This window comes from Pan paniscus, chromosome 2 (genome assembly GCF_029289425.2).
Source record: "Pan paniscus chromosome 2, NHGRI_mPanPan1-v2.0_pri, whole genome shotgun sequence".
Taxonomy (NCBI): Eukaryota; Metazoa; Chordata; class Mammalia; order Primates; family Hominidae; genus Pan; species Pan paniscus.
Genome location: NC_085926.1, coordinates 58,875,542 through 58,901,404, shown reverse-complemented (window position 1 = coordinate 58,901,404; position 25,863 = coordinate 58,875,542). Strand labels below are relative to the sequence as shown.

At 39.8% G+C, this 25,863-nt stretch overlaps 1 protein-coding gene across 12 annotated transcripts in view; it reads left to right on the top strand.

The window, feature by feature from the left end:
- Positions 1 to 25,863, top strand: part of CFAP20DC (CFAP20 domain containing) — a 327,011-nt gene that overhangs the window by 104,743 nt on the left and 196,405 nt on the right. For all 12 annotated transcript variants that reach the window (XR_008624756.1, XR_008624757.2, XR_008624755.1 and 9 more), the window contains exon 5: positions 11,754 to 11,868. Coding sequence is in view for 9 of the 12 variants with exons in the window: in XM_063602785.1 (XP_063458855.1) it covers positions 11,754 to 11,868 (115 nt within the window). In the remaining 3 variants the exon portion in view is untranslated. The remainder of the gene's footprint in view (positions 1 to 11,753; positions 11,869 to 25,863) is intronic.

The following is a 25,863-nucleotide window of genomic DNA, read 5'->3' as shown; positions in this document are numbered from 1 at the left end:
AAATAAAGATGTTCTTTGAAACCAACGAGAACAAAGACACAACATACCAGAATCTCTGGGACACATTCAAAGCAGTGTGTAGAGGGAAATTTATAGCTCTAAATGCCCACAAGTGAAAGCAGGAAAGATCTAAAATTGACACCGTAACATCACAATTAAAAGAACTAGAGAAGCAAGAGCAAACACATTCAAAAGCTAGCAGAAGGCAAGAAAGAACTAAGATCAGAGCAGAACTGAAGGAAATAGAGACAAAAAAAACCTTCAAAAAATCGATGAATCCAGGAGCTGGTTTTTTGAAAAGATGAACAAAATTGATAGACCTCTAGCAAGACTAATAAAGAAGAGAGAAGAATCAAATAGACACAATAAAAAATGATAAAGGGGATATCACCACCAATCCCACAGAAATACAAACTACCATCAGAGAATACTATAAACACCTCTACGCAAATAAACTAGAAAATCTAGAAGAAATGGATAAATTCCTGGACACATACACCCTCCCAAGACTAAACCAGGAAGAAGTTGAATCTCTGAATAGACCAATAACAGGTTCTGAAATTGAGGCAATAATTAATAGCTTACCAACCAAAAAAAGTCCAGAACCAGATGGATTCACAGCCGAATTCTACCAGAGGTACAAAGGAGAGCTGGTACCATTCCTTCTGAAACTATTCCAATCAATAGAAAAAGAGGGAATCCTCCCTAACTCATTTTATGAGGCCAGCATCATCCTGATACCAAAGCCTGGCAGAGACACAACCAAAAAAGAGAATTTTAGACCAATATCCCTGATGAACATCGATGCAAAAATCCTCAATAAAATACGGGCAAACCGAATCCAGCAGCACATCAAAAAGCTTATCCACCATGATCAAGTGGGCTTCATCCCTGGGGTGCAAGGCTGGTTCAACAAACGCTAGTAACCCTTTTAAACTCAATTAGAACATTACTACCAAGTGACAAAACTGGAATATATGGGACTACATGTTATTTAACCATGAAAACAAAGGAAAAGATGTGCATATTTGCATCAGTTTATGGCTCATAAAGTGGACTATAGTCACGGACCAAAACCACAAAGGGGAATGAAAAAATTCAGTAATAGAAGTTAAAAAAACATGCTGTAGCAAGTCAATAAAAAATGTGATTAAAATCTGGAGATCGAAGAAGTTTTCAGGGAGGAGCTGGCATTTCAACTCAAACTGTGATAGATGAATATAATTTCAGTTGGCATAATAAAGAGAGAAGGGGCTTTCCAAGGGAAGTGCATAAGCAAAGGCATGAAAATAGAAAAGAATGTCATACATTTAAGTAACAGGAAGCATACTGGTATTGTCATTGTGGCAGTCCACTCCAGTGTCCCATGTCATGTCCTCTGGACCCACCTCTGCTATCAGCTGCACTGGACAGTTTGGTGCAAGTTAGTGCAAGTGCACCCTAGAGCCTCCTTTGATGCTGTGGAGGCCCACTTCACCCATGGACCCAAGTTCCAATATACAACTTGGAAATACTGGGGAGTTAAGGCCCCTAAAGGCAGCCCGTAACCCTTGGGGATTGGGAGTCAGTGATTATGTGCTCCCACCTCCCACCCTTCAGGTGGTCCATTCTGTAGGCTGTTCTGTACATTTCTTCAGAAGTCCCAGTGGAATGGAGCCCCTGTGACTTGTAGTGCTGTAGCTGATAGTACATTCTTATATTGCCTTTTCCTCCTTTGTTGTCCTATTCTCCCTGCTCCCTCACTCCTGCTTCATGAGATCACCTCTGAAATAGACTACTTGAACCGTATTTTAAATTCTACTTTTGGAGATGTGCTTCCTAAAGACGCTGCACAACACAGCCAACTATATGAGATATCTCTAAGGATTGCATTGGCCAACAAACTCACAAGAATTGGAGACCTTACTCAGTATTGAATTTTATAAATATTCTCAAGGATATAAGTCATGAAGTACACATGAAGCAGAAGGAGATCCAGTCCTTTCTAAATGCACATGGCCCAGATTTAATGGGTAAGTTCTCTAAGCAATACCTGAGGGAGAGCTACCAGCCCAAAGAGAGCTTATTTTGGCTACTTCATATATTTATAGCTTATGTGGCATTTTTCAGGGAGCAATGCCCCCATAAGCCCATGGATTCCAGGTTTGTTGACTACAAGCAGTCCTAGACGTATCAGGTATATCCTGCAAAAGGCTTTCCATTAATAACTTTTCCCCTAATACCACTGGTGCATTTGCCAGGGAGTTCGCTCATGTTTACAGGGAGTTTTGGCTGGTCTTATATCTTTTTTTTCTGGAATGCCCTTTAGTAAAGTAAAGTAAATGGTTGCAGGCCTGCTGCTCTCTTTCCTTCCCAGAGGAAGCATGCAACCTTTTAAAAACACTGAGCCAGGTAACTACTAACCTTGGAGTTGTCAGATAGACTTGTAAATAATTTACCATTATTGCTCTTGCCTCATCATTTGAGGCTTTAGTAGGTCTCCTGGCTCTGCTACTTACTATCTATGAGACCTTGAACAAGTTGCTTAATGTCTCTGAGCCTCTCACTACATTGGTAAAATGTAAATATTCATTCCTATTTCAAAGAGTTGTTGGGAGGAATAAATGAGATAACACAGGTAAAATGGTATGCAGGTTCTGGCACATGGTAGGGATTTAGATGTTGCTCTTCCATGTCCCATCCTCTTCTAACTATTTATAATTATATCCTTGATTTCTCCCCTGCTGAGGTCTTCTTGATATCTCATATTAAAACTCCCAGCAACCAATCTTGGCTTTCTTCTGCATTTCTTCTCTTCCTCTTGTACCAATTCGGATGTTCTCTCCTGGAGTCTCGGGTGCTAAGCCCCTGGTTTCTGTCCTGCGCATTTTTCTTCATGGGGTTTGACAGGAGCAGAGGGTAGCATAGAGGAATGTGGTGACAGGCGATACTGGGGTAGTGGATAAGGGTCAGAATTTGGAGGTCCCTGAATAACAAACAAGACAAGAAACTTGGACTTTATTCCATAGACTATAAGATGCCAAAAAAGAAATTGGAACTTAGGGGTGACATTCAGTCTCCATGGCTGGTCCACATGAAGAATGGACTGAGAGATAAAACACTGGGGGCTGGGTGGGGTGGCCCACGCTGTCATCCCAGCACTTTGGGAGGCCAAGGTGGGCGGATCACCTGAGGTCAGGAGTTCGAGACCAGCCTGGCCAACATAGTGAAACCTGTCTCTACTAAAAATACAAAAAATTAGCTGGGCGTGGTGGCACATGCCTGTAGTCCCAGCTACTTAGGAGACTGAGACACGAGAATCGCTTGAACCTGGGAGGCAGAGGTTGCAGTGAGCCGAGATCACGTCACTGCACTCCAGCCTGGGTGACAAAGTGAGACTCCATCTCAAAAAAAAAAAAAAAAAAAGTTGGGGCAGTTGAGAAACCAGTAGAAACCAGTAGAAGAGGCCATTTCAAGCAACAAATGACCTGAACTTTGTAACTGTAAGAAACCAAAGGAAAAAAATAGATACAAAACCACTAAGAAAGTGACTTTGGGCTGGTCGTGGTGGCTCACGCCTGTAATCCCAGCACTTTGGGAGGTCGAGGTGGGCCGATCACGAGGTCAGGAGATTGAGACCATCCTGGCCAACGTGGTGAAACCTCATCTCTACTAAAAATACAAAAATTAGCTGGGTATGGTGGTGTGCGCCTGTAGTCCTAGTTACTCGGGAGGCTGAGGCAGGAGAATCGCTTGAACCAGGGAGGCGGAGGTTGCAGTGAGCCGACATCGCGCCACTGGACTCCAGCCCAGTGACAGAACGAGACTCCGTCTCAGAAAAAAAAAAAAAAAAGAAAGTGACTTTGACAGCATGTGGCAGCTAATTGGATTGGTGAAGTTCAGATGCTCATGATGACCAGCAATCAGTGATTCTCAGGAGTCCTCGCTAATAACTGAGAGGATTTGAAGTAAGTATGTGAGGCCTATTGTGAGGTATGAGGTTACCCCCAGGAGCCTGGGAATGAGGAAAATAAGATTAGCCTCCAAAATTTTAATTGTAAGATAATAATCATTGGATCAGAGCTTTTTTTTTACCTATCAAAAGGAAGGATTTATGGATGGAAAGAAGATAATCTCATACACACAAAAGGTAAACATGAACTGTGTCCATTCAAACACAGTGTAGGGTAGGCATCTTAGCCATTAGATATTAAATATCTTGTTCCCAGGAGGAAAGATCATTCTACTATGCATGTGTTTATAGGGATCACCTGCCCCAAAAAGAAAGCAAGCATGTAGTTCAGAAGGTGGATACTGGGATTAATTAGATCTGAGTTTAAATCTGCACTCTGCTGAATGTGTAGTTTGGGGAGAGATACCTAGCCTTACTAACTAAGCTTTAGATTCCTCATCTGTAAAATAGATGATAATAATAATAGTAGATATCTTGTAGGGTTTATGGGAGGATTAAATTAGATAAAGTATATAGAGTGCTTAATACGTTGTTGGCATATAGAGAATGTTCAATAATTGATATTTAATAATGATATTTTTGGAAAATGTATGCATCTTACACTGAAGTCTAAGTCAGTCATTTGGATTATATGCTAAGTCAACAAATCCTTCTGATACTTGATAGATTTTTTTTCTTTACATGAATTAACACATTTCAGTAGTTTACACTCCAGTCTTGCTAGCTTGGAGATCATCCTTCTGGAAGGCCTTACACAGGATCATGGATGGAGGCACAAATTTGTAACCTATTGGAAAACTGTATCCAGAATGAAGCAGGAAGAGGTTCTAAAGGAGTGAGAGAGAGGGAGAAGTGAAAGGGGAGTGGTTTTCAGCAGAGAAACAAGTATTATTATCTTAAGAATATAATATGGTTCTGTGGTTCTCACCATACTGTAAACTCTATAAGGACAGAAACCAGGGAATCCTTGGTACTGCTGTATTCGGAGCACTTAGCACGATGTCTATACTAGTCTCTTGGTAAACAGTGAACAAATGAAACTGCTTCAGCCTGGAATAGTAGTCGGCATAGTGTTGCATGACAGAAATGGCAGTGGATTTTAAGTTCAAAGACAGAATGGTAACACTTGTCTCTGCTACTTACTAACTGTATATCCATGGGCTGGTAATTTCTGGAGTCTTATTTTCTCATCTGTAAAATAGAAAATGAATAAAAGTGTTAAAAACAACTATTTAAGAATAGTTACTTCTCTCTGGCTGCCCTTAACGTTTTTTCCTTCATTTCAACCTTGGAGAATCTGAGGATTATGTGTCTTCAGGTTGCTCTTCTCGAGAAGTATCTTTGTGGTAGTCTCTGTATTTCCTGAATTTGAAAGTTGGCATGTCTTGCTAGGTTGGGTAAGTTCTCCTGGATAATATCCTGAAGAGTGTTTTCCTACTTGGTTCCATTCTCCCCATCACTTTCAGGTATACCAATCAAATGTAGGTTTGGTCATTTTACATAGTTCCATCTTTCTTGGAGGCTTTGTTCATTCTCTTTCATTCTTTTTTCTCTAATCTTGTCTTCACGCTTTATTTCATTAAGTTGATCCTCATTTTCTGATATCCTTTCTTCCGCTTGATTGATTCGGCTATTGATACTTGCGTATGCTTCACAACATTCTTGTGCTGTGTTTTTCAGCTCCATCAGGTCATTTATATTCTTTTCTAAACTCGTTATTCTAGTTAGCAATTCCTCTAACTATTTTTAAGGTTCTTAGCTACCTTGCATTGGGTTAAAACATGCTCCTTTAGCTTAGAGTAGTTTGTTATTACCCACCTTCTGAAGCGTACTTCTGTCAAGTCCTCAAACTCATTCTCTGTCCAGTTTTGTTTCCTTGCTGGCGAGGAGTTGTGACCCTTTGGAGTAGAAGAAGTGTTCTGGTTTTTGGAATTTTCAGCCTTTTTGTGCTGGTTTTTCCTCATCTTCGCGGATTTATCTACCTTTGGTCTTTGATGTTAGTGACCTTTGGATGGGGTTTTTGTGTGGACATCCTTTTCATTCATGTTGATTCTATTCCTTTCTGTTTGTTAGTTTTTTGCTAACAGTCAGGCCTCTCTGCTGTAGGTCTGCTGAAGTTTTCTGAAGGTCCACTCCAGACCCTCTTTCCCTGGGTATCATCAGCGGAGGCTGCAGAACAGCAAAGATTCCTGCCTGTTCCTTCCTCTGGAAGCTTCATCCCAGAGGGGCACCTGCCAGATGCCAGGCAGAGCTCTCCTGTATGACGTGTCTATTGACCCCTGCTGGGAGGTGTCTCCCAGTCAGGAGGCACAGGGGTCAGGGACCCACTTGAGGCAGTCTCTCCCTTAGCAGAGCTCGAGCACTGTGCTGAGAGATCTGCTGCTCTCTTCAGAGCCGGCAGGCAGGAACATTTAAGTCTGCTGAAGCTGCACCCACAGCCACCACTTTCCCCAGGTTCTCTGTCCCAAAGAGATGGGAATTTTATCTATAAGTGCCTGACTGGAGCTGCTGCCTATCTTTCAGAGATGCCCTGCCCAGAGAGGAGGAATCTAGATAAGCAGTCTGGCTACAGCGGCTTTGCGGAGCTGCACTGAGCTCTGCCCAGTTCGAAATTCCGGGTGGCTTTGTTTTCACTGTGAGGCGAAGACTGCTTACTTGAGCCTTAGTAATGGCAGACGCCACTTCCCCCACCAAACTCTAGTGCCCTGGGTTGATTTTAGACTGCTGTGTTCTCAGTGAGAATTTCAAATCAGTGGATCTTAGCTTGCTGGCCTCCATGGGGGTGGGATCCACTGAGCAAGACCACTTGGTTCCCTGGCTTTAACCCCCTTTCCAGGGGAGTGAAGGGTTCTGTCTCACTGGTGTTCCAGGTGCCACTAGGGTATGAAAAAAGACTCCTGCAGCTAGCTCGATGTCTGCCCAAACAGCTGCCCTGTTTTTTGCCTGAAACCCAGGGCCCTGGTGGTGTAGGCACCTGAGGGAATTTCCTGGTTTGTGGGTTGCAAAGACCATGGGAAAAGCATAGTATCTGGGCCAGAATGCACCGTTCCTCATGGCACAGTCCCTCACGGCTTCCTTTGGCTAGGGGAGGGAATTCCCTGACACCTTGCACTTCCCAGGTGAGGCAACGCCCTACCCTGCTTTGGCTTGCCCTCCATGGGCTGCAACCACTGTCTAACCAGTCCCAGTGAAATGAGCCGGGTACCTCAGTTGGAAATGCAGAAATCACCTGCCTTCTGCATTTATCTCACTGGGAACTGCAGACCGAAACTGTTCCTATTCAGCCATCTGCTGGCACATATCATTTTATTTTTTCTTTTACAGCATAAAAATCTTCAACAAAATACTAGCCCAATTGAAATTTCCTCCAAGAATACAAAGCTCATTTCACATTTGAAGATCAATGAGTATAATTAAATATATAGACAGAATAAAGGTGAAAAACAACAGGATAATTTCAACCAGTATAGAAAAGGCATTTAACAAAATTCTGCAACCTTTCATGATTGAAAAAAGAATGTCTAAAAAAGCAGAATGGAAAACAACATTCTCAGTGTGATAAAGTAAACTACGTCTAACATCATACTTAATAAGGTCATAATGAACACTTTCTCCCTGTGATTGGGAATAAAGCAAGGGTATATATTGTAATGATTTCTATTTAAGATGTGCTGAAGGCCCTAGCCATTGCGGTAATGCAAGAAAAAGAAATGAAAGGGCCAGGCACAGTGGCTCACGTCTGTAATCCCAGCACTTTGGGAGGCCAAGGCGGGCGGATCACAAGGTCAGGAGATCGAGACCACGGTGAAACCCCATCGCTACTAAAAATACAAAAAATTAGCCGAGGGCAGTGGTGGGCGCCTGTAGTCCCAGCTACTCGGGAGGCTGAGGCAGGAGAATGGCGTGAACCCAGGAGGCAGAGCTTGCAGTGAGCCAAGATCACGCCACTGCACTCCAGCCTGGGCCACAGAGCAAGATTCTATCTCAAAAAAAAAGAAAAAGAAATGAAAGTTATAAAGTTGAAAAAGCAGAAGTAAAACAGTCTTTATTCACTCCGGGACATGATTGTTTATGTATAAAATCCTCAGGAATCTACAAAACAACTACTGGAACTCAAGAGTGAATTAAGCAAAGGTCAGAGGAAACAAGTACCATATAGAGAAATCAATTGAATGTCTATATACTAGAACCAAAATGACTGGGAAGTGAAATTTTCTTTTTTTTTTTTTTTTTTTTTTTGAGACGGAGTCTCGCTCTGTCGCCAGGCTGGAGTGCAGTGGCACAATCTCAGCTCACTGCAGCCTCCACCTCCCGGGTTCAAGCGATTCTCCTGCCTCACCCTCCTGAGTAGCTGGGATTATAGGCATGTGCCACTACACCCAGCTAATTTCTGTATTTTTAGTATAGACGAGGTTTCACCATGTTGACCAGGATCATCTAAATCTCTTGACCTCATGATCCACCCGCCTCAGCCTCCCAAAGTGCTGGGATTACAGGCATGAGCCACTGCGCCTGGCCCTGGGAAATGAAATTTTGAAATTCATTTTCAATTGTGTCAGAAGACAAAATACTTAGGAATAAATTTAACAAAAGATGTGCAGGGCTTCTAAAATGAAAACTATAAAACATTAAAAAAGAAATTAAGCAAAGCCTAAATAATTGGAGATACATATCATGTGAGTAGACATGATCAGTATCATTCTCCTGAAATTGATCTATAGATTCAACACAATCCAAGTTAAACTCTCAACACTTCTTTTTAATAGAAAATGATAAATGGATTCTAAAATCTATATGAAAAAGCAAAACCCAAACAAATCTTGAACAAAACTAAAGTTAAAGAGTTTCTTTACCTGGTTTCAAGACTTACTCTAAATCTACAGTAATCAAGATAGTGTATTATTGGTATAAGAATAGACAAATGGATCAATGAAAAAAATGAATCAACAGACAGTCCAGAAATACAACCTCACACACATATATTTATGGTCAACTGATTTTCAACAAAGTACCAGGGCATTTCAGTGAAAAAAGGAGAGTCTTCAATAAATGGTGTTGGGACAATTGTATAAACATACAGAAAGAAAAGAACTCCAACCCCTATGTCATACAACTCACAGAAACTAATTTGGGACGAACTAAATGTAAAAACAAACTATAAAGATGTAGAAGGAAACATAAGAAAGTATTTGTGCAACTTTAGCCTGGGCAGGGATTCTTCAGGACACAGAAAGCACTAGCATAAATAATGGTAAACTGTATTTCATGAAAATTCATCTGCCTTTTGTACAAGAATAGAGGCTCCAGTAGGATAGGAACCTTGTCTTTTCATCGCTGTCTCCCTGACGTTCTCCCAGCAATTTTCCTGGCTCAGTCTTTGTTGAATGTATGAATGAATGAATGAATGTTCCTGTAGTTCCATATGAAGTGATAGTATACTCAATCATTCCTCCATTTGGAGTTTGACTCTTAACTATTTAGATTAAAAAAATGTAGTTTGGCTGGGCACAGTGGCTCACGCCTGTAATCCCAACATTTTGGGAGGCCCAGGCGGGCTGATCACCTGAGGTCAGTAGTTCTAGACCAGCTTGGCCAACATGATGAAACCCTGTCTCTACTAAAAATACAAAACTTAGCTGGGCATAATGTCAGGCGCTTGTAATCCCAGCTACTCAGGAGGCTCAGGCAGGAGAATCGCTTGAACCTGGGAGGCGGAGGTTACAGTAAGCCACGATTGCACCATTGCACTCCAGCCTGGGCGACAAGGGCGAGACTCCATCTCAAAAAAAAAAAAAAAAAAATGGGCCGGTCACGGTGACTCACACCTGTAATCCCAGCACTTTGGGAGGGCGAGGCAGGCGGATCACGAGGTCAGGAGATTGAGACCATCCTGACTAACATCGTGAAACCCTGTCTCTACTAAAAACACGAAAAATTAGCCAGGCATGGTGGCAGGTGCCTGTAGTCCCAGCTACTCGGGAGACTGAGGCAGGAGAATGGCGTGAACCCGGGAGGTGGAGCTTGCAGTGAGCCGAGATTGCGCCACTGCACTCCAGCCTGGGTGACAGAGCTAGACTCTGTCTCAAAAAAATAAAAAATAAAAATAAAAATTTAAAAAATGTAGTTTTGTTCATGAAAGCACAGTAGCCCTTTAATAAAACTGTGATGGATGAATTTTTGGTTAATGCAGTCCCTCTTTTTGTTCCCTTTTCCTTTCTAGAATCCCAGTAGTCTTTCCTTTTATTTCCTAATGAGAACTTACAGAAGAGACCTAATAGCGTCTCTGATGACATGATTTTCCAAACATATTTGGTCCTGTACTCCATTAGTAAAATATTTGTACATACCTGCCATATAGGGGCATTTATTTAGAAAATATATAAATATGTTACTATACTACTGTATAATGAGACATGCACAAAAATAACATTTTAAGGGGATGAGGTGAAAGTTCTAATGTTTTCTTCCTGCACTTCAGTGGATTGTTGCATATCACTCCTCCTCCCCATGTGTTCATCCCACTTTGAAGACATTGCCTTAGGGTAAATGTGATACTATGTTTACATATATGTATATACATCAGGGTATAATACTGCCATAGTGTTAATACTTCGGCATTTTAAACCTTAGCTCTGACTATGGATTGAAAGACGTTGTATTTTAAATGAATTTATGATATCATTTAGTGCAAGTAGAGTGGAATTTTTAGGTCTGGAGCATACTCTGAAATCATCTTACCTAATTTTTACTGTATTTATTCTTAACATTGTTTAATGATAGTTTTTTTCACTGAAAGATATGTAGAGTAGTTTAGAGAGGAGCAATACTGAGATTAGAAAAGTGGGAAGGAGGGGAAACGGAAGTGCTGTAGAAAAGACAATGCCAATTTTAAAAACAGTTAATTACACTATAAATATTGACAATGATGCGTTTGAATGAAATGTTGTCTTCTTGGGGATTACTAAATATAGAAAATTAGCAGTGTAATGTGTCTAAACAAAGTTTTTCCCTAATAACGGGGAAAAATCATTCTCAAATAAAAAGACAGTTTTTAAAGAAGCATCAATTCTATAATATAGCAGCGTGAGACAGGTTTGGAGATTTTAAGCCTGCTGTGTTACCTCTGAGACCTAAAGGAAGGAGAACATAAAAATGAGCCTCTATCAATTTGAAGCAAACCTAATCTTTGTGATCATGGCTGTGGTCTAAATCTATTAAAGATGTTCAGATTCAGTGTCCTTGGTATCACTGTGGGTTGACCTGAATAGTGAGCGATAAAGTTGTGTATTATAATTCTGGTTGGAAGATATGTGCTTAGGAAGTGAAACCGACAGCCAGGGTTTTGTGTCTGTCTCTAAGCAGACTAAGAGCCTATACAAAATGACAGATGCATTTTTAGGGAAAGAAACCCATAATGTTTTCCTATTTAGTAGGTGACAGTATGTCCCAAGATAACACAAGCTTAAGGGGCTGGAACAAGTATGGTTATTAAAGGCTAACAGTTTCTCAGTTCATCCAAATTGAATTCTTTCATAGGCTGGAGGACTGTGGAAATCTAGTGTAGAGTACTGAAATAAATTAGCATATTAAGTGAATTTATACATTCAGGCTTCTGAGCACTTTGAATTTAAGAAAGAAATTTTATTACTTCTTGAAAGAAGAAGGCAATTCTTAAATTCTGTGTTTGATCTTCCTGTTGAAAAGGGTCTGTATGATAAATTATATCATTTTGATGATTATCCAAAGAAGTGGTTATTAAATTGATGGGAATCTTTCTGTCTTCTCTCCTCCATGTTTTCAGAATTACTGATTTAGGGAACATCAAAAGAAGATTATATTTATCAACGGTCCATAAGGAACTATCCTCCACCCCTCTTCATGCAAAAATTCCACTCTTCATGATCAAACGTAAAATTGTAAGTATCACATGAATGTTGCCTAAAATATTAAATTCAATTCAACAAATATTACTTATGGGCTCACTCCATATGTGAGGTACTTTGTTAAGTACGATGGTGGTATAAAAAATGAATAAAATTCATGGCCTTCCTTCCCCTCTCTTGAAAGAGCTTAACATCTAAGTGGAATGAAGTAATTATTTGAACATCTATAAAATCACCAAAACTGTGTTACAAAGCACAGTGGAGAGAGAAAGTGCTATTGGCAATGTGAAAGGGAAAGGAATCCATCTGACTGGGGATGGGGGAAGGCTTTCTGAAGGAGATAGCACTTAGAGTGGACTTGGGAGAACTCTAAGATTTCAACAGGGAGAGATAGGAAGCCAGGCATTCCAGCAAAAGCAACAGCATGGGCAGAAGCGTGGAGGCTGGAAAGAGGTAACCTCCGGAGAACAGTGAACAATTAATCTTGTTGCCAGATTGAAAAAGAGCCCTAAGGAAACATTGGTCTGACAGTACAAGAGCCTGATATGGGTTCAGACATTTTAAGTACGTTGTATAACTTCTGAAGGGCCTGATTTTTCTCACAAGTCGTTCTCAAACTTCAGTCATTTCAATATTACACTCAGTACCCTGTTTGTGTACTACCCATTCTGGTATGCACTTGATACTTTCCTTTAAATCAACAGTATCTCTCTTTTTTTTTTGGCTTAAATTTAATTTTTTTTAATTTTGTTATTATTATACTTTAAGTTTTAGGGTACATGTGCACAATGTGCAGGTTAGTTACATATGTTTACATGTGCCATGCTGGTGTGCTGCACCCAGTAACTCGTCATTTAGCATTAGGTATATCTCCTAAAGCTATCCCTCCCCCCTCCCCCCACCCCACAACAGTCCCCAGAGTGTGATGTTCCCCTTCCTGTGTCCATGTGTTCTCATTGTTCAATTTCCACCTATGCGGGAGAACATGCGGTGTTTGGTTTTCCGTCCTTGCGATAGTTTACTGAGAATGATGGTTTCCAGCTTCATCCATGTCCCTACAAACGACATGAACTCTTCATTTTTTATGGCTGCATAGTATTCCATGGTGTATATGTGCCACATTTTCTTAATCCAGTCTATCATTGTTGGACATTTCGCTTGGTTCCAAGTCTTTGCTATTGTGAATAGTGCCACAATAAACATACGTGTGCATGTGTCTTTATAGCGGCATGATTTCTAACCCTTTGGGTATATACCCAGTAATGGGATGGCTGGGTCAGATGGTATTTCTAGTTCTAGATCCCTGAGGAATCGCCACACTGACTTCCACAATGGTTGAACTAGTTTCCAGTCCCACCAACAGTGTAAAAGTGTTCCTATCTCTCCACATCCTCTCCAGCACCTGTTGTTTCCTGACTTTTTAATGATTGCCATTCTAAATGGTGTGAGATGGTATCTCATTGTGGTTTTGATTTGCATTTCTCTGATGGCCAGTGATGGTGAGCATTTTTTCATGTGTCTTTTGGCTGCATAAATGTCTTCTTTTGAGAAGTGTCTGTTCATGTCCTTCGCCCACTTTTTGATGGGGTTGTTTGTTTTTTTCTTGTAAATTTGTTTGAGTTCGTTGTAGATTCTGGATATTAGCCCTTTGTCAGATAAGTAGGTTGTGAAAATTTTCTCCCATTTTGTAGGTTGCCTGTTCACTCTGATGGTAGATTCTTTTGCTGTGCAGAAGCTCTTCAGTTTAATTAGATCCCATTTGTCAATTTTGTCTTTTGTTGCCATTGCTTTTGGTGTTTCAGACATGAAGTCCTTGCCCATGCCTATGTCCTGAATGGTAATGCCTAGGTTTTCTTCTAGGGTTTTTATGGTTTTAGGTCTAACGTTTAAGTCTTTAATCCATCTTGAATTACTTTTTGTATAAGGTGTAAGGAAGAGATCCAGTTTCAGCTTTCTACATATGGCTATCCAGTTTTCCCAGCACCATTTATTAAATAGGGAATCCTTTCCCCATTGCTTGTTTTTCTCAGGTTTGTCAAAGATCAGATAGTTGTAGATATGCGGCGTTATTTCTGAGGGCTCTGTTCTGTTCCATTGATCTATATCTCTGTTTTGGTACCAGTACCATGCTGTTTTGGTTACTGTAGCCTTGTAGTATAGTTTGAAGTCAGGTAGCGTGATACCTCCAGCTTTGTTCTTTTGGCTTAGGATTGACTTGGCGATGTGGGCTCTTTTTTGGTTCCATATGAACTTTAAAGTAGTTTTTTCCAATTCTGTGAAGAAAGTCATTGGTAGCTTGATGGGGATGGCATTCAATCTATAGCTTGATGGGGATGGCATTCAATCTATAAATTACCTTGGGCAGTATGGCCATTTTCACAATATTGATTCTTCCTACTCATGAGCATGGAATGTTCTTCCATTTGTTTGTATCCTCTTTCATTTCCTTGAGCAGTGGTTTGTAGTTCTCCTTGAAGAGGTCCTTCACATCCCTTGTAAGTTGGATTCCTAGGTATTTTCTTCTCTTTGAAGCAATTGTGAATGGGAGTTCACTCATGATTTGGCTCTCCGATTGTCTGTTATTGGTGTATAAGAATGCTTGTGATTTTTGCACATTGATTTTGTATCCTGAGACTTTGCTGAAGTTGCTTATCAGCTTAAGGAGATTTTGGGCTGAGACAATGGGGTTTTCTAGATATACAATCATGTCATCTGCAAACAGGGACAATTTGATTTCCTCTTTTCCTAATGGAATACCCCTTATTTCCTTCTCCTGCCTAATTGCTCTGGCCAGAACTTCCAACACTATGTTGAATAGGAGTGGTGAGAGAGGGCATCCCTGTCTTGTGCCAGTTTTCAAAGGGAGTGCTTCCAGTTTTTGCCCATTCAGTATGACATTGGCTGTGGGTTTGTCATAGATAGCTCTTATTATTTTCAGATATGTCCCATCAATACCTAATTTATTGAGAGTTTTTAGCATGAAGGGCTGTTGAATTTTGTCAAAGGCCTTTTCTGCATCTATTGAAATAATCATGTGGTTTTTGTCTTTGGTTCTGTCTATATGCTGGATTACATTTATTGATTTGCATATATTGGACCAGCCTTGTATCCCAGGGATGAAACCCACTTGATCATGGTGGATAAGCTTTTTGATGTGCTGCTGGATTTGGTTTGCCAGTATTTTATTGAGGATTTTTGCATCAATGTTCATCAAGGATATTGGTCTAAAATTCTCTTTTTTTGTTGTGTCTCTGCCGAGCTTTGGTATCAGGATGATGCTGGCCTCATAAAATGAGTTAGGGGGGATTCCTTCTTTTTCTGTTGATTGGAATAGTTTCAGAAGGAATGGTACCAGCTCCTCCTTGTACCTCTGGTAGAATTCGGCTGTGAGTCCATCTGGTCCTGGACTCTTTTTGGTTGGTAAGTTATTGATTATTGCCACAATTTCAGAGCCTGTTATTGGTCTATTCAGAGATTCAGCTTCTTCCTGGTTTAGTCTTGGGAGGGTATATGTGTCGAGGAATGTATCCATTTCTTCTAAATTTTCTAGTTTATTTACATAGAGGTGTTTGTAGTATTCTCTGATGGTAGTTTGTATTTCTGTGGGATCGGTGGTGATATCCCCTTTATCATTTTTTATTCCACCTATTTGATTCTTCTCTCTTTTCTTCTTTATTAGTCTCGCTAGCGTTCTATCAATTTTGTTGATCCTTTCAAAAAACCAGCTCCTGGATTCATTAATTTTTTGAAGGGTTTTTTGTGTCTCTATTTCCTTCAGTTCTGCTCTGATTTTAGTTATTTCTCGCCTTCTGCTAGCTTTTGAATGTGTTTGCTCTTGCTTTTCTAGTTCTTTTAATTGTGATGTTTGGGTGTCAATTTTGGATCTTTCCTGCTTTCTCTTGTGGGCATTTAGTGCTATAAATTTCCCTCTACACACTGCTTTGAATGTGTCCCAGAGATTCTGGTATGTTGTGTCTTTGTTCTCTTTGGTTTCAAAGAACATCTTTATTTCTGCCTTCATTTCATTATGTACCCAGTAGTCATTCAGGAGCAGGTTGTTCAGTTTCCATGTAGTTGAGTGGTTTTGAGTGAGTTTCTTAATCCTGAGTTCTGGTTTGATTTCACTGTGGTCTGAGAGACAGTTTGTTATAATTTCTATTCTTTTACATTTGCTGATGAGAGCTTTACTTCCAACTATGTGGTCCATTTTGGAATAGGTGTGGTGTGGTGCTGAAAAGAATGTGTATTCTGTTGATTTGGGGTGGAGAGTTCTGTAGATGTCTATTAGGTCCACTTGCTGCAGAGCTGAGTTCAATTCCTGGGTATCCTTGTTAACTTTCTGTCTCGTTGATCTGTCTAATGTTGACAGTGGGGTGTTAAAGTCTCCCGTTATTATTGTGTGGGAGTCTAAGTCTCTTTGTAGGTCACTCAGGACTTGCTTTATGAATCTGTGTGCTCCTGTATTGGGTGCATATATATTTAGGTTAGTTAGCTCTTCTTGTTGAATTGATCCCTTTACCATTATGTAATGGCCTTCTTTGTCTCTTTTGATCTTTGTTGGTTTAAAGTCTGTTTTATCAGAGACTAGGATTGCAACCCCTGCCTTTTCTTGTTTTCCATTTGCTTGGTAGATCTTCCGCCATCCTTTTATTTTGAGCCTATATGTGTCTCTGCACGTGAGATGGGTTTCCTGAATACAGCACACTGATGAGTCTTGTCTCTATCCAATTTGCCAGTCTGTGTTTTTTAATTGGAGCATTTAGTCCATTTACATTTAAAGTTGATATTGTTATGTCTGAATTTGAGCCTGTCATTATGATGTTAGCTGGGTATTTTGCTCATTAGTTGATGCAGTTTCTTCCTAGCCTCGATGGTCTTTACAATTTGGCATGATTTTGCAGTGGCTGGTACCGGTTGTTCCTTTCCATGTTTAGTGCTTCCTTCAGGAGCTCTTTTAGGGCAGGCCTGGTGGTGACAAAATGTCTCAGCATTTGCTTGTCTGTAAAGGATTTTATTTCTCCTTCAGTTATGAAGCTTAGTTTGGCTGGATATGAAATTCTGGGTTGAAAATTCGTTTCTTTAAGAATGTTGAATATTGGCCCCCACTCTCTTCTGGCTTGTAGAGTTTCTGCCGAGAGATCAGCTGTTAGTCTGATGGGCTTCCCTTTGTAGGTAACCCGACCTTTCTCTCTGGCTGCCCTTAACATTTTTTCCTTCATTTCAACTTTGGTGAATCTGACAATTATGTGTCTTGGAGTTGCTCTTCTCGAGCAGTATCTTTGTGGCATTCTCTGTATTTCCTGAATCTGAATGTTGGCCTGCCTTGCTAGATTGGGGAAGTTCTCCTGGATAATATCCTGCAGAGTGTTTTCCAACTTGGTTCCATTCTCCCCGTCACTTTCAGGTACACCAATCAAACGTAGATTTGGTCTTTTCACATAGTCCCATATTTCTTGGAGGCTTTGTTCATTTGTTTTTATTCTTTTTTCTCTAAACTTCCCTACTCACTTCATTTCATTCATTTCATCTTCCATCACTGATACCCTTTCTTCCAGTTGATCACATGGGCTCCTGAGGCTTTTGCATTCTTCACGTAGTTCTCAAGCCTTGGCTTTCACCTCCATCAGCTCCTTTAAGCACTTCTCTGTATTGGTTATTCTAGTTATACATTCGTCTAAATTTTTTTCCAAGTTTTTAACTTCTTTGCCTTTGGTTTGAATTTCCTCCTGTAGCTCGGAGTAGTTTGATCGTCTGAAGCCTTCTTCTCTCAACTCGTCAAAGTCATTCTCCGTCCAACTTTGTTCCGTTGCTGGTGAGGAACTGCATTCCTTTGGAGGAGGAGAGGTGCTCTGCTTTTTAGAGTTTCCAGTCTTTGTTCTCTGTTTTTTCCCCATCTTTGTGGTTTTATCTACTTTTGGTCTTTGATGATGGTGATGTACAGATGGGTTTTTGGTGTCGATGTCCTTTCAGTTTGTTAGTTTTCCTTCTAACAGACAGGAGCCTCAGCTGCAGGTCCATTGGAGTTTGCTAGAAGTCCACTCCAGACCCTGTTTGCCTGGGTATCCGCAGCGGTGGCTGCAGAACAGCGGATTTTCATGAACCGTGAATGCTGCTGTCTGATCGTTCCTCTGGAAGTTTTGTCTCAGAGGAGTACCTGGCCGTGTGAGGTGTCAGTCTGCCCCTACTGGGGGGTGCCTCCCAGTTAGGCTGCTTGCGGGTCAGGGGTCAGGGACCCACTTGAGGAGGCAGTCTGCCCATTCTCAGATCTCCAGCTGTGTGCTGGGAGAACCACTGCTCTCTTCAACGCTGTCAGACAGGGACATTTAAGTCTGCAGAGGTTACTGCTGTCTTTTTGTTTGTCTGTGCCCTGCCCCCAAAGGTGGAGCCTACAGAGGCAGGCAGGCCTCCTTGAGTTGTGGTGGGCTCCACCCAGTTCGAGCTTCCAGGCTGCTTTGTTTACCTAAGCAAGCCTGGGCAATGGCGGGCACCCCTCCCCCAGCCTCGCTGCCACCTTGCAGTTTGATCTCAGACTGCTGTGCTAGCAGTCAGTGAGACTCCGTGGGCGTAGGACCCTCCGAGCCAGGTGCATGATATAATCTCCTGGTGCGCCGTTTTTTAAGCCCGTCGGAAAAGCGCAGTATTCGGGTGGGAGTGACCCAATTTTCCAGGTGCCGTCTGTCACCCCTTTCTTTGACTAGGAAAGGGAACTCCCTGACCCCTTGTGCTTCCCAAGTGAGGCAATGCCTCGCCCTGCTTCGGCTCGCTCACAGTGCGCTGCACCCACTGTCCTGCGCCCACTGTCTGACACTCCCTAGTGAGATGAACCCGGTACCTCAGGTGGAAATGCAGAAATCACCCGTCTTCTGCGTCGCTCACGCTGGGAGCTGTAGACCGGAGCTGTTCCTATTCGGCCATCTTGGCTGCCAGTCCTGCTTAAATTTAATTTAAAAGAAAACTTTATACCACTTTTATAAGTGGAAAACCAGTGTAATTTTCCCAAAATACAACATAAAAATAAACATACTGAAAACAAAACAATATTTTGAAGTCTAACTGGGTACTGTTTCTTGTTTAAGGCTCTGTCCTGAGGGCTGCTGTTTGTTAAAAGGAGTTTATCAAGGATTAGATACATGTTCAGCTATTCTCCCTGTCATAGTTAGGACTGAAGGAAAACTGACAAAGGGACATTTTTATTCTGGGATCCAGAGTTATTTAATACCACACCCATGTACCATCTAAAATCATTTCCCAAATGGTACATGTTCCACTCTTTGGGAACTACTGTGGTAGATTTGAAAAGGAAGCCATTAAAGCTTTTGGGCTAGAGAAGGACCACACAGTCAGTTCTGTGCTTTGGGAAGATTAATCTGATAGTAATATTTGCAATGATTTGGAGGGTGTAGAAATTGGAAGTGAGGAAGTTTTTTGCAGTCATCTAGATTAGGGTTAGTGAGGACTGTGGGGGCAGTCGGGGGAGCAGTGGAGGAATGGATGTGAAGCAACATCAGAAACTTAAAGTCAGATGAGCTAAGACATGTATGTAAACAGACCTTTTCCATACAATGTGGTACATTCTGTGAGAGCAAGAATCAGAATGAACTACAGAGTAAAAGGAGAGTGGTCAGAGAAGGCCCTCTGAAGAAGTGGGTGCCTGAGCTTGGCCTTGAAAGACAGGAAGGCATTAACCAGTTGAAGAAGGGGAGAGTAGTGCTCCTGGAAGAGAACAAGCAGCATTAAGGGTAGCTGTGTGGTGTGCAGACAAACCCAGTGATCTAGTGTTGCTGAAGAGAACCAAGGAGGTTCCAACAAGGGAGAACAGTTGAGATTGGAAAGTATTTGGGGAGTGTGGCAATCATAAGTAACTTCAATAAGAAGTTCTGGTATATCAGGAAAGAGACAGGGCCATGAGCTAAGAGAATGGAAAGTGGCAGCATGGAGTGCATACTGACCATTTCTTTCAGTAGGCAGATCCACTGGGCTTGCTGTTCATGTAGACATAAGTAAAGAATGGGAATTAAATATAACTTTGGAGATTGGCAGCCCTGTAATAAAAATGAGCTTGATTATGGAATAAATGGATGGTTTCTGTTTGCAGTAGAAGTTTTAAAAATTCATTTAATATTAAATATCCATAAATGCTTGAACATTAAATGTGAAGGCTCCAGTTATTGAAGTTAAACCATTTAAGACATTTAGGGAAATGCCTTACAAATAAAATTGTATTCATCATTTTATGTTTAGGTATTGATTTCCTTATTCATGTAAGATTCTTCAGAGTTCAGTGTTAGGTGGTTTCTAAGAGTTAAAGCCCATGTGAGACAAATACAATATTCAGTGTGTAGTTAATAAATCAAATTTGTCACTACCTTGCTTTTGTGAGTTCAGTCACCCTTGTCAGTTAACTAACTCTGAAGTCTAGATATTTCATCAAAGTCTGAGTATTATGTATGTGGCTGTAACCCACACACATAGTGTACATTCATGAAAATCCAGTATTTGAAAATAAAATGCCATCTTTCCATTATAAGTAAACCACACAAGTATCTTGATGAGATAGGAAGTGAACTTGACTGAAAGGTCTTTCATATTCGATAAATGAGTTTTTCAGATGAATGTGTGTTATGTGTTTACAGTGCTGGGTGTGTAATGACATAAACAATGTAGTATTTAAACTATAAAGAAAGGAGCTATAATAGGTACTGTGGAGCAAAGTTTCCTAATCCTTTTCAATTCATCTGTCTTCCTCATGTTTCTACCCCTGGGCAAGTGGCTCAGTAGAGAATATAAAAAAAAGGAGATATAGGCAAGAAAGATAAATATGGCTGTTAAAAAATTAGTGATATGAAGAAATCATATTAGTGACTACCCTAGGTGACTTCAGCTCATGTTATGCTAAATTTTAAAAAGCAAAACAGTCATAGCACATCTAGAACTTTCCTTCTGAATATGGGTAAATCTAGAAAAAAATTGAAGCAGTCTAAACAATGAGAAACAGATAGGGCATTTGTTTCCGTAGTGTTCTCCTCAGGCCCATATGCCAATGCAGTGAGATCATCAAGTCATAATTACTCATAATATGTTCTAATTACTCTATATTTTATTACATATATAACATATAAATAGTATGTAGGGGTTAAGAATGTAGAATCTGGATTCTGATACTTACTAGTTTTGTGAGCCTGTGCAAAGTTACTGTATCATTTTCCTCATCTATAAAATGCAGGTACCTGAAGTATACACACCATTAAGGTTGTTGTGGGGATTTACATGAATTAATAAGCATAAAGCTCTTAGAACAGTGCCTGGCATAGAGTAAGTCCTAGATAAGGATTATAAGTCCTGTCTGATCTATAGATGCTACTTCTTCCAGGAAGCGCACTATGGTTTTCCCTCTGCAGAGTAGATATTTTGGGCATAGCTCATCATTGCCATTCACAATTTCATAACCCTCATAATACCTCTCCACCTTGCACTTTAACAATCTATTTACTTGTCTGTTTTCCCCAGTAGACTACAAGCATATCTTATTTTCCCAGTAGACAAGTGTATCATCTCCAGTCCCTATTAGTGCATGGCATATAGTAAGTGATCAATAAATGTTTATTGAACAAATTGACAAATCTTAATGTATCTCCTGACATAGGAGAAAAAAAAATGAGTTTATCATGGTCAAATTATATAAGCTTTCTAAATGTGCTTGGTGATTCCACAAATGCCGAGGAGTATTCAAATATTAAGAAATTTGATTTGAAAACTTGCTCTCATTCCTCCCAATCCAAGAGGTGCTTGGCAGCAGAGGGTCTTTCCTTTCCACTGCTAGTATACTGTATTCCCAAAGAGCCCTTATTTAATTAAAGCTGAGTTGTGTTTTAGGGGAAATTTCTCCAGAGAGCAGCAAGGTGGCAGAGAGCATCTCACCCATTCAAGATGCCATCTCTAGTGGCCTTCCTGTTGTTGATGTGTATTGGCCCCAGTTCTCTGTTTTTGCCAAAGCACTCTTCACTTCTTTCTACCCCTTAGGAACTAGTAGATATTTTGTTGGCAAACCTCAAAACAGCATTCTAAAAGCATTTCAGCTAGCACTTATAAATCAGGAAATTTCACGTAAAATTCCTAATTTCAGACCTTCCTTGAAAAAGGTCAGATTTCTTTCTCAACATTGAACCTGCCTTATCTCACACAAGCACTTGGTGGGAGCTAAGTAGTAATGGCACACTTCTAAGAAGCTGCAAGCTCTCCTGTAAAGTTGAATCCTCTTTACTCATAAGGTATGCAGGTGGACTCAGACCCTTCTTGCTTCACTCATTTCAGTTTTCTGCCTGGGCCTTCTAGGTGTACATTGGCAACCCTTGATTTACAGGATAATTGCCAAATGGTCCACTTTGCCTTGGTTTTTTAGCTAAAGCCTTTAGTTAGCCAGAGGCTGCAAATAAAGTTAATATTCTTCTAGCCACACCAAAATGAATATTTATATATAGGCCACTTTCTGTCCCAAATGCCTTTAAATGTTTCTTTCAAATAAAAATTTTTATATTTCATGTTATTTTTAGCTGTGAAGAGTCACTTTAATATTTAAGTTATAATAATTTATGCTTTTAACTTGGGTTTTCAATGGCAAGAACAATTTTAAAAATTAAAAACTATCAAATTAAATAGAAGTACCCACTTAGTTGAGACTCACTGGAATCAATCTTACTTCTTTAATGTAATTTCAATTAGTTGATGCTGGTGTCAGATGAACATCAATGTCTCGTTACCAAAGTATGTATTAATGTACAGTAAGTTTAATTCCATTTGAATAAGAAGTTCAATTATGAGATATCATTCAGCATAAATCATTCATTGGAGATATAACAAAGTGATATGATAAATTACAATGCCAGAGTCTTTTAGTAACCTCTAGAATTCAGATACCCAGTGTTTGTCATTTAAATGGATAAAATTACTCTTTAGGAGCTATTCCATCTTGAACCACAGCTCTGATGGAATATTTTATAACTTTTATTACAAACTGGAAGTCTGGTATAATGTTTTTAAAACTTCCCCTCATGGATCATTTTTCCCATAGAGCCAATGATGTAGAAGTTTGAGGTTTTTAATAGTGTTTAATTTTTTTAGTGTCATTGAATGAGAAGGGAATGGAGGAGGCAGGTTTATTCAGACAAAAGGTCGTTTAGAAATACGTACAAAATACAATTAGAGAATGTGTCTTAATGATGTCATTCTAACCTAGAATTCATTGTAATGTTGATGGTACTTGATTGAGAGTTTTTTAATGTTTTCATCTCATTTATGTGAATATTATTATTTTTTCTTTTTTTCTTCTTCTTCTTCTTTTTTTTTAATGGAGTCTCACGCACTCTGTCGCCCAGGCTGGAGTATAGTGGCACGATCTCGGCTCACTACAACCTCTGCCTCTCAGGTTCAAACAATTCTCCTGCCTCAGCCTCCTGAGTAGCTGGGACTATAGGCAGCTGCCATCACACCTGGCTAGTTTTTGTATTTTTAGTAGAGACAGGGTTTCACCATGTTGGGCAGGCTGGTCTCTGACTCCTGACCTCAAATGATCCACCTTCCTCAGCCTCCCAAAGTGCTGGGATTACAGGTATGAGCCACTGTGCCTGGCCTGAATATTATTTTTAAATATCTTTTTTCTTTCCCTACTTACTCAGTCTAATATGGGTATTGAAGAAATCTGGAGAAAGGAGAACTGTCTTATGCCTTCTTATGCTGGTCCTGGATGGTTAAGTAGGCATAACTAATTCAAAATAAGTTTATTCTGGAAAACAGATGATTACCTAGCTTTAGTTTTAGGGTCACCCCATTTTTAAAATACTTAAATTGGCAGAATGCTGTTAAGATTAACATGTGGCCTCTGGAGCTAGATTCTATGGGTTCAGATTCTGGTTCTGTCACTTCCTGACTATAGGCCCTTGAGCAAATCAGTTGATCTCTCTGATTTAGTTTCCTCAACAGTTAGACAGTGCAATAATAGAACTTGCTTAATAGACCAATTGTTAGGATTAAGTAGCCTGTGACTTAAAAACAGTGCCATACTCATAGTAAGTGCTCAGTCTGTTAGTTGATGTTGTTATTACTTTACTATTTTCTATTGACATGAATCCATGCTTATTAACTTGTAAATATGGTATCATCATAAACCTCTGAACTTACAGTTTATTTTAATTAGCAAATATTGATCGAGTTCCTGCTGTGGGCCAAGGTCTGTGCCAGATGATATGAACCCAAAGGTGAATGGAACATGGTCTTTCTCCTTGAGGAGATTATAATATGGCAGAAAAGGCAAACATGTAAATAATTATTGATAACGGGCTATGGTAAACACCAAACTAGTCTTATAAGTACTACTGGAGGAAAATATCAGACTTTTCTAGCCATGTTGGGGATGATTGTAAGTAAATTAATTTTCTCTTGGAGCAACATTTAAAAACTCTTTTAGGAATGATAACAACATCTAGAAACTCAACAACACAGTAGTCACAATGTCCAGCATAGGATAAAAACAAAATTTCTAGATATACAAAGTGGGGAAACCCCATAACTAGCAGAAAAAAAAATCAGGGACTAGAAACAGACCCAGACATGACAAAGATAATAGGATGAGGAGACAAGGGCTTTAAAACAATTATTATAAATATATTAAAGGATTTAAAGAAAATATGTTCATAATGAGAAAACAAGGGGGGAACATAAATAGAGAAATAAAAACTATAAAAATAAAATTCACAATCTACAAGGATCTCAGATAACAAGAAAAAAACAAATAACCCCATTAAAAAGTGAGCCATGGGTGTGAACAGGCACTTCTCAAAAGAAGACAAACAGTGGCCAACAAAAATATGAAAAAAATCCTCCACATCAATAATTGTCAAAGAAATGCAAATTAAAACCACAGTGAAATACCATCACACATGAGTCAGAATAGCTATTATTAAAAAGTCAAAAAACAACAGATGTTGGTGAGGTTATGGAGAAATGAGAATGGTTATACACTGTTGGTAGGAATATAAATTAGCACAACCTCTATGGAAAACACTGTGGACATTTCTCAAAGAACTGAAAATAGAACTACCATTTGGCCCAGTAATCCCACTACTGGATGTCTGCCCTAAGGAAAAGAAATCCTCATATCAAAAAGACATCTGCCCTCATATGATTATTACAGAACTATTCACAATAGCAAAGACATGGAATCAACCTAAGTGTCCATCATCAGATGATTGGGTAAAGAAAATGTGGTATGTATACCATGAAATACTGCACAGCCATAAAAAAAGAATGAAATCATATATTTTGCAGCAACATGATGGAACTGAAGGCCATTATCCTAAACAAAATAACTCAGAAAATCAAATACCATGCATTCTTACTCATAAATGGGAGCTAAACAATGGATACACATGTACATATGGAGAGAAACAATAGACACTGGCTACTCTAAAAGTCAGGGGGAGGCTAGAAGTGGAGTAATGGTTGAAAAATTACCTATTGGTTGCAATGTTTACTATTTAGGTGACGGGCACACTAGAAGCCCAAACCTCACCATAAGCAATATATTCATGTAACAAATCTGGATGTGTGCCCCTTAATCTATAATTTTAAAAAATTTTTTGCATTCTAGAACTGAAAAAAAATACGGTATCTGAAATAAAAGATTCACTGGATGGGTATAACACCAGGTTAAACACTGGAGAATATCAGTAAAATTGAAGTCAGGAATATAGAAACTATGCAAACTAAAGCACAGAGAGGGAGAAAAAACCTAAAACAAAATGAGCAGAGTCTGACTGAACTGTGAAACAGTATCACACAGTCTAGTATGTATGTGATTGCAGTACCAGAAGGCAAGCAGAGAGAAAGAGAAGAAAATTTATAGAAGTAATATTTGAAATTGTTTGAAATTTTAAAAATATACAGATTGAATAAGCTCAACAAATCATAAGCTGAGGAAATAATACAGGCACACACATACAAAAACAACACCATAGTATATCATAATCAAGTTGC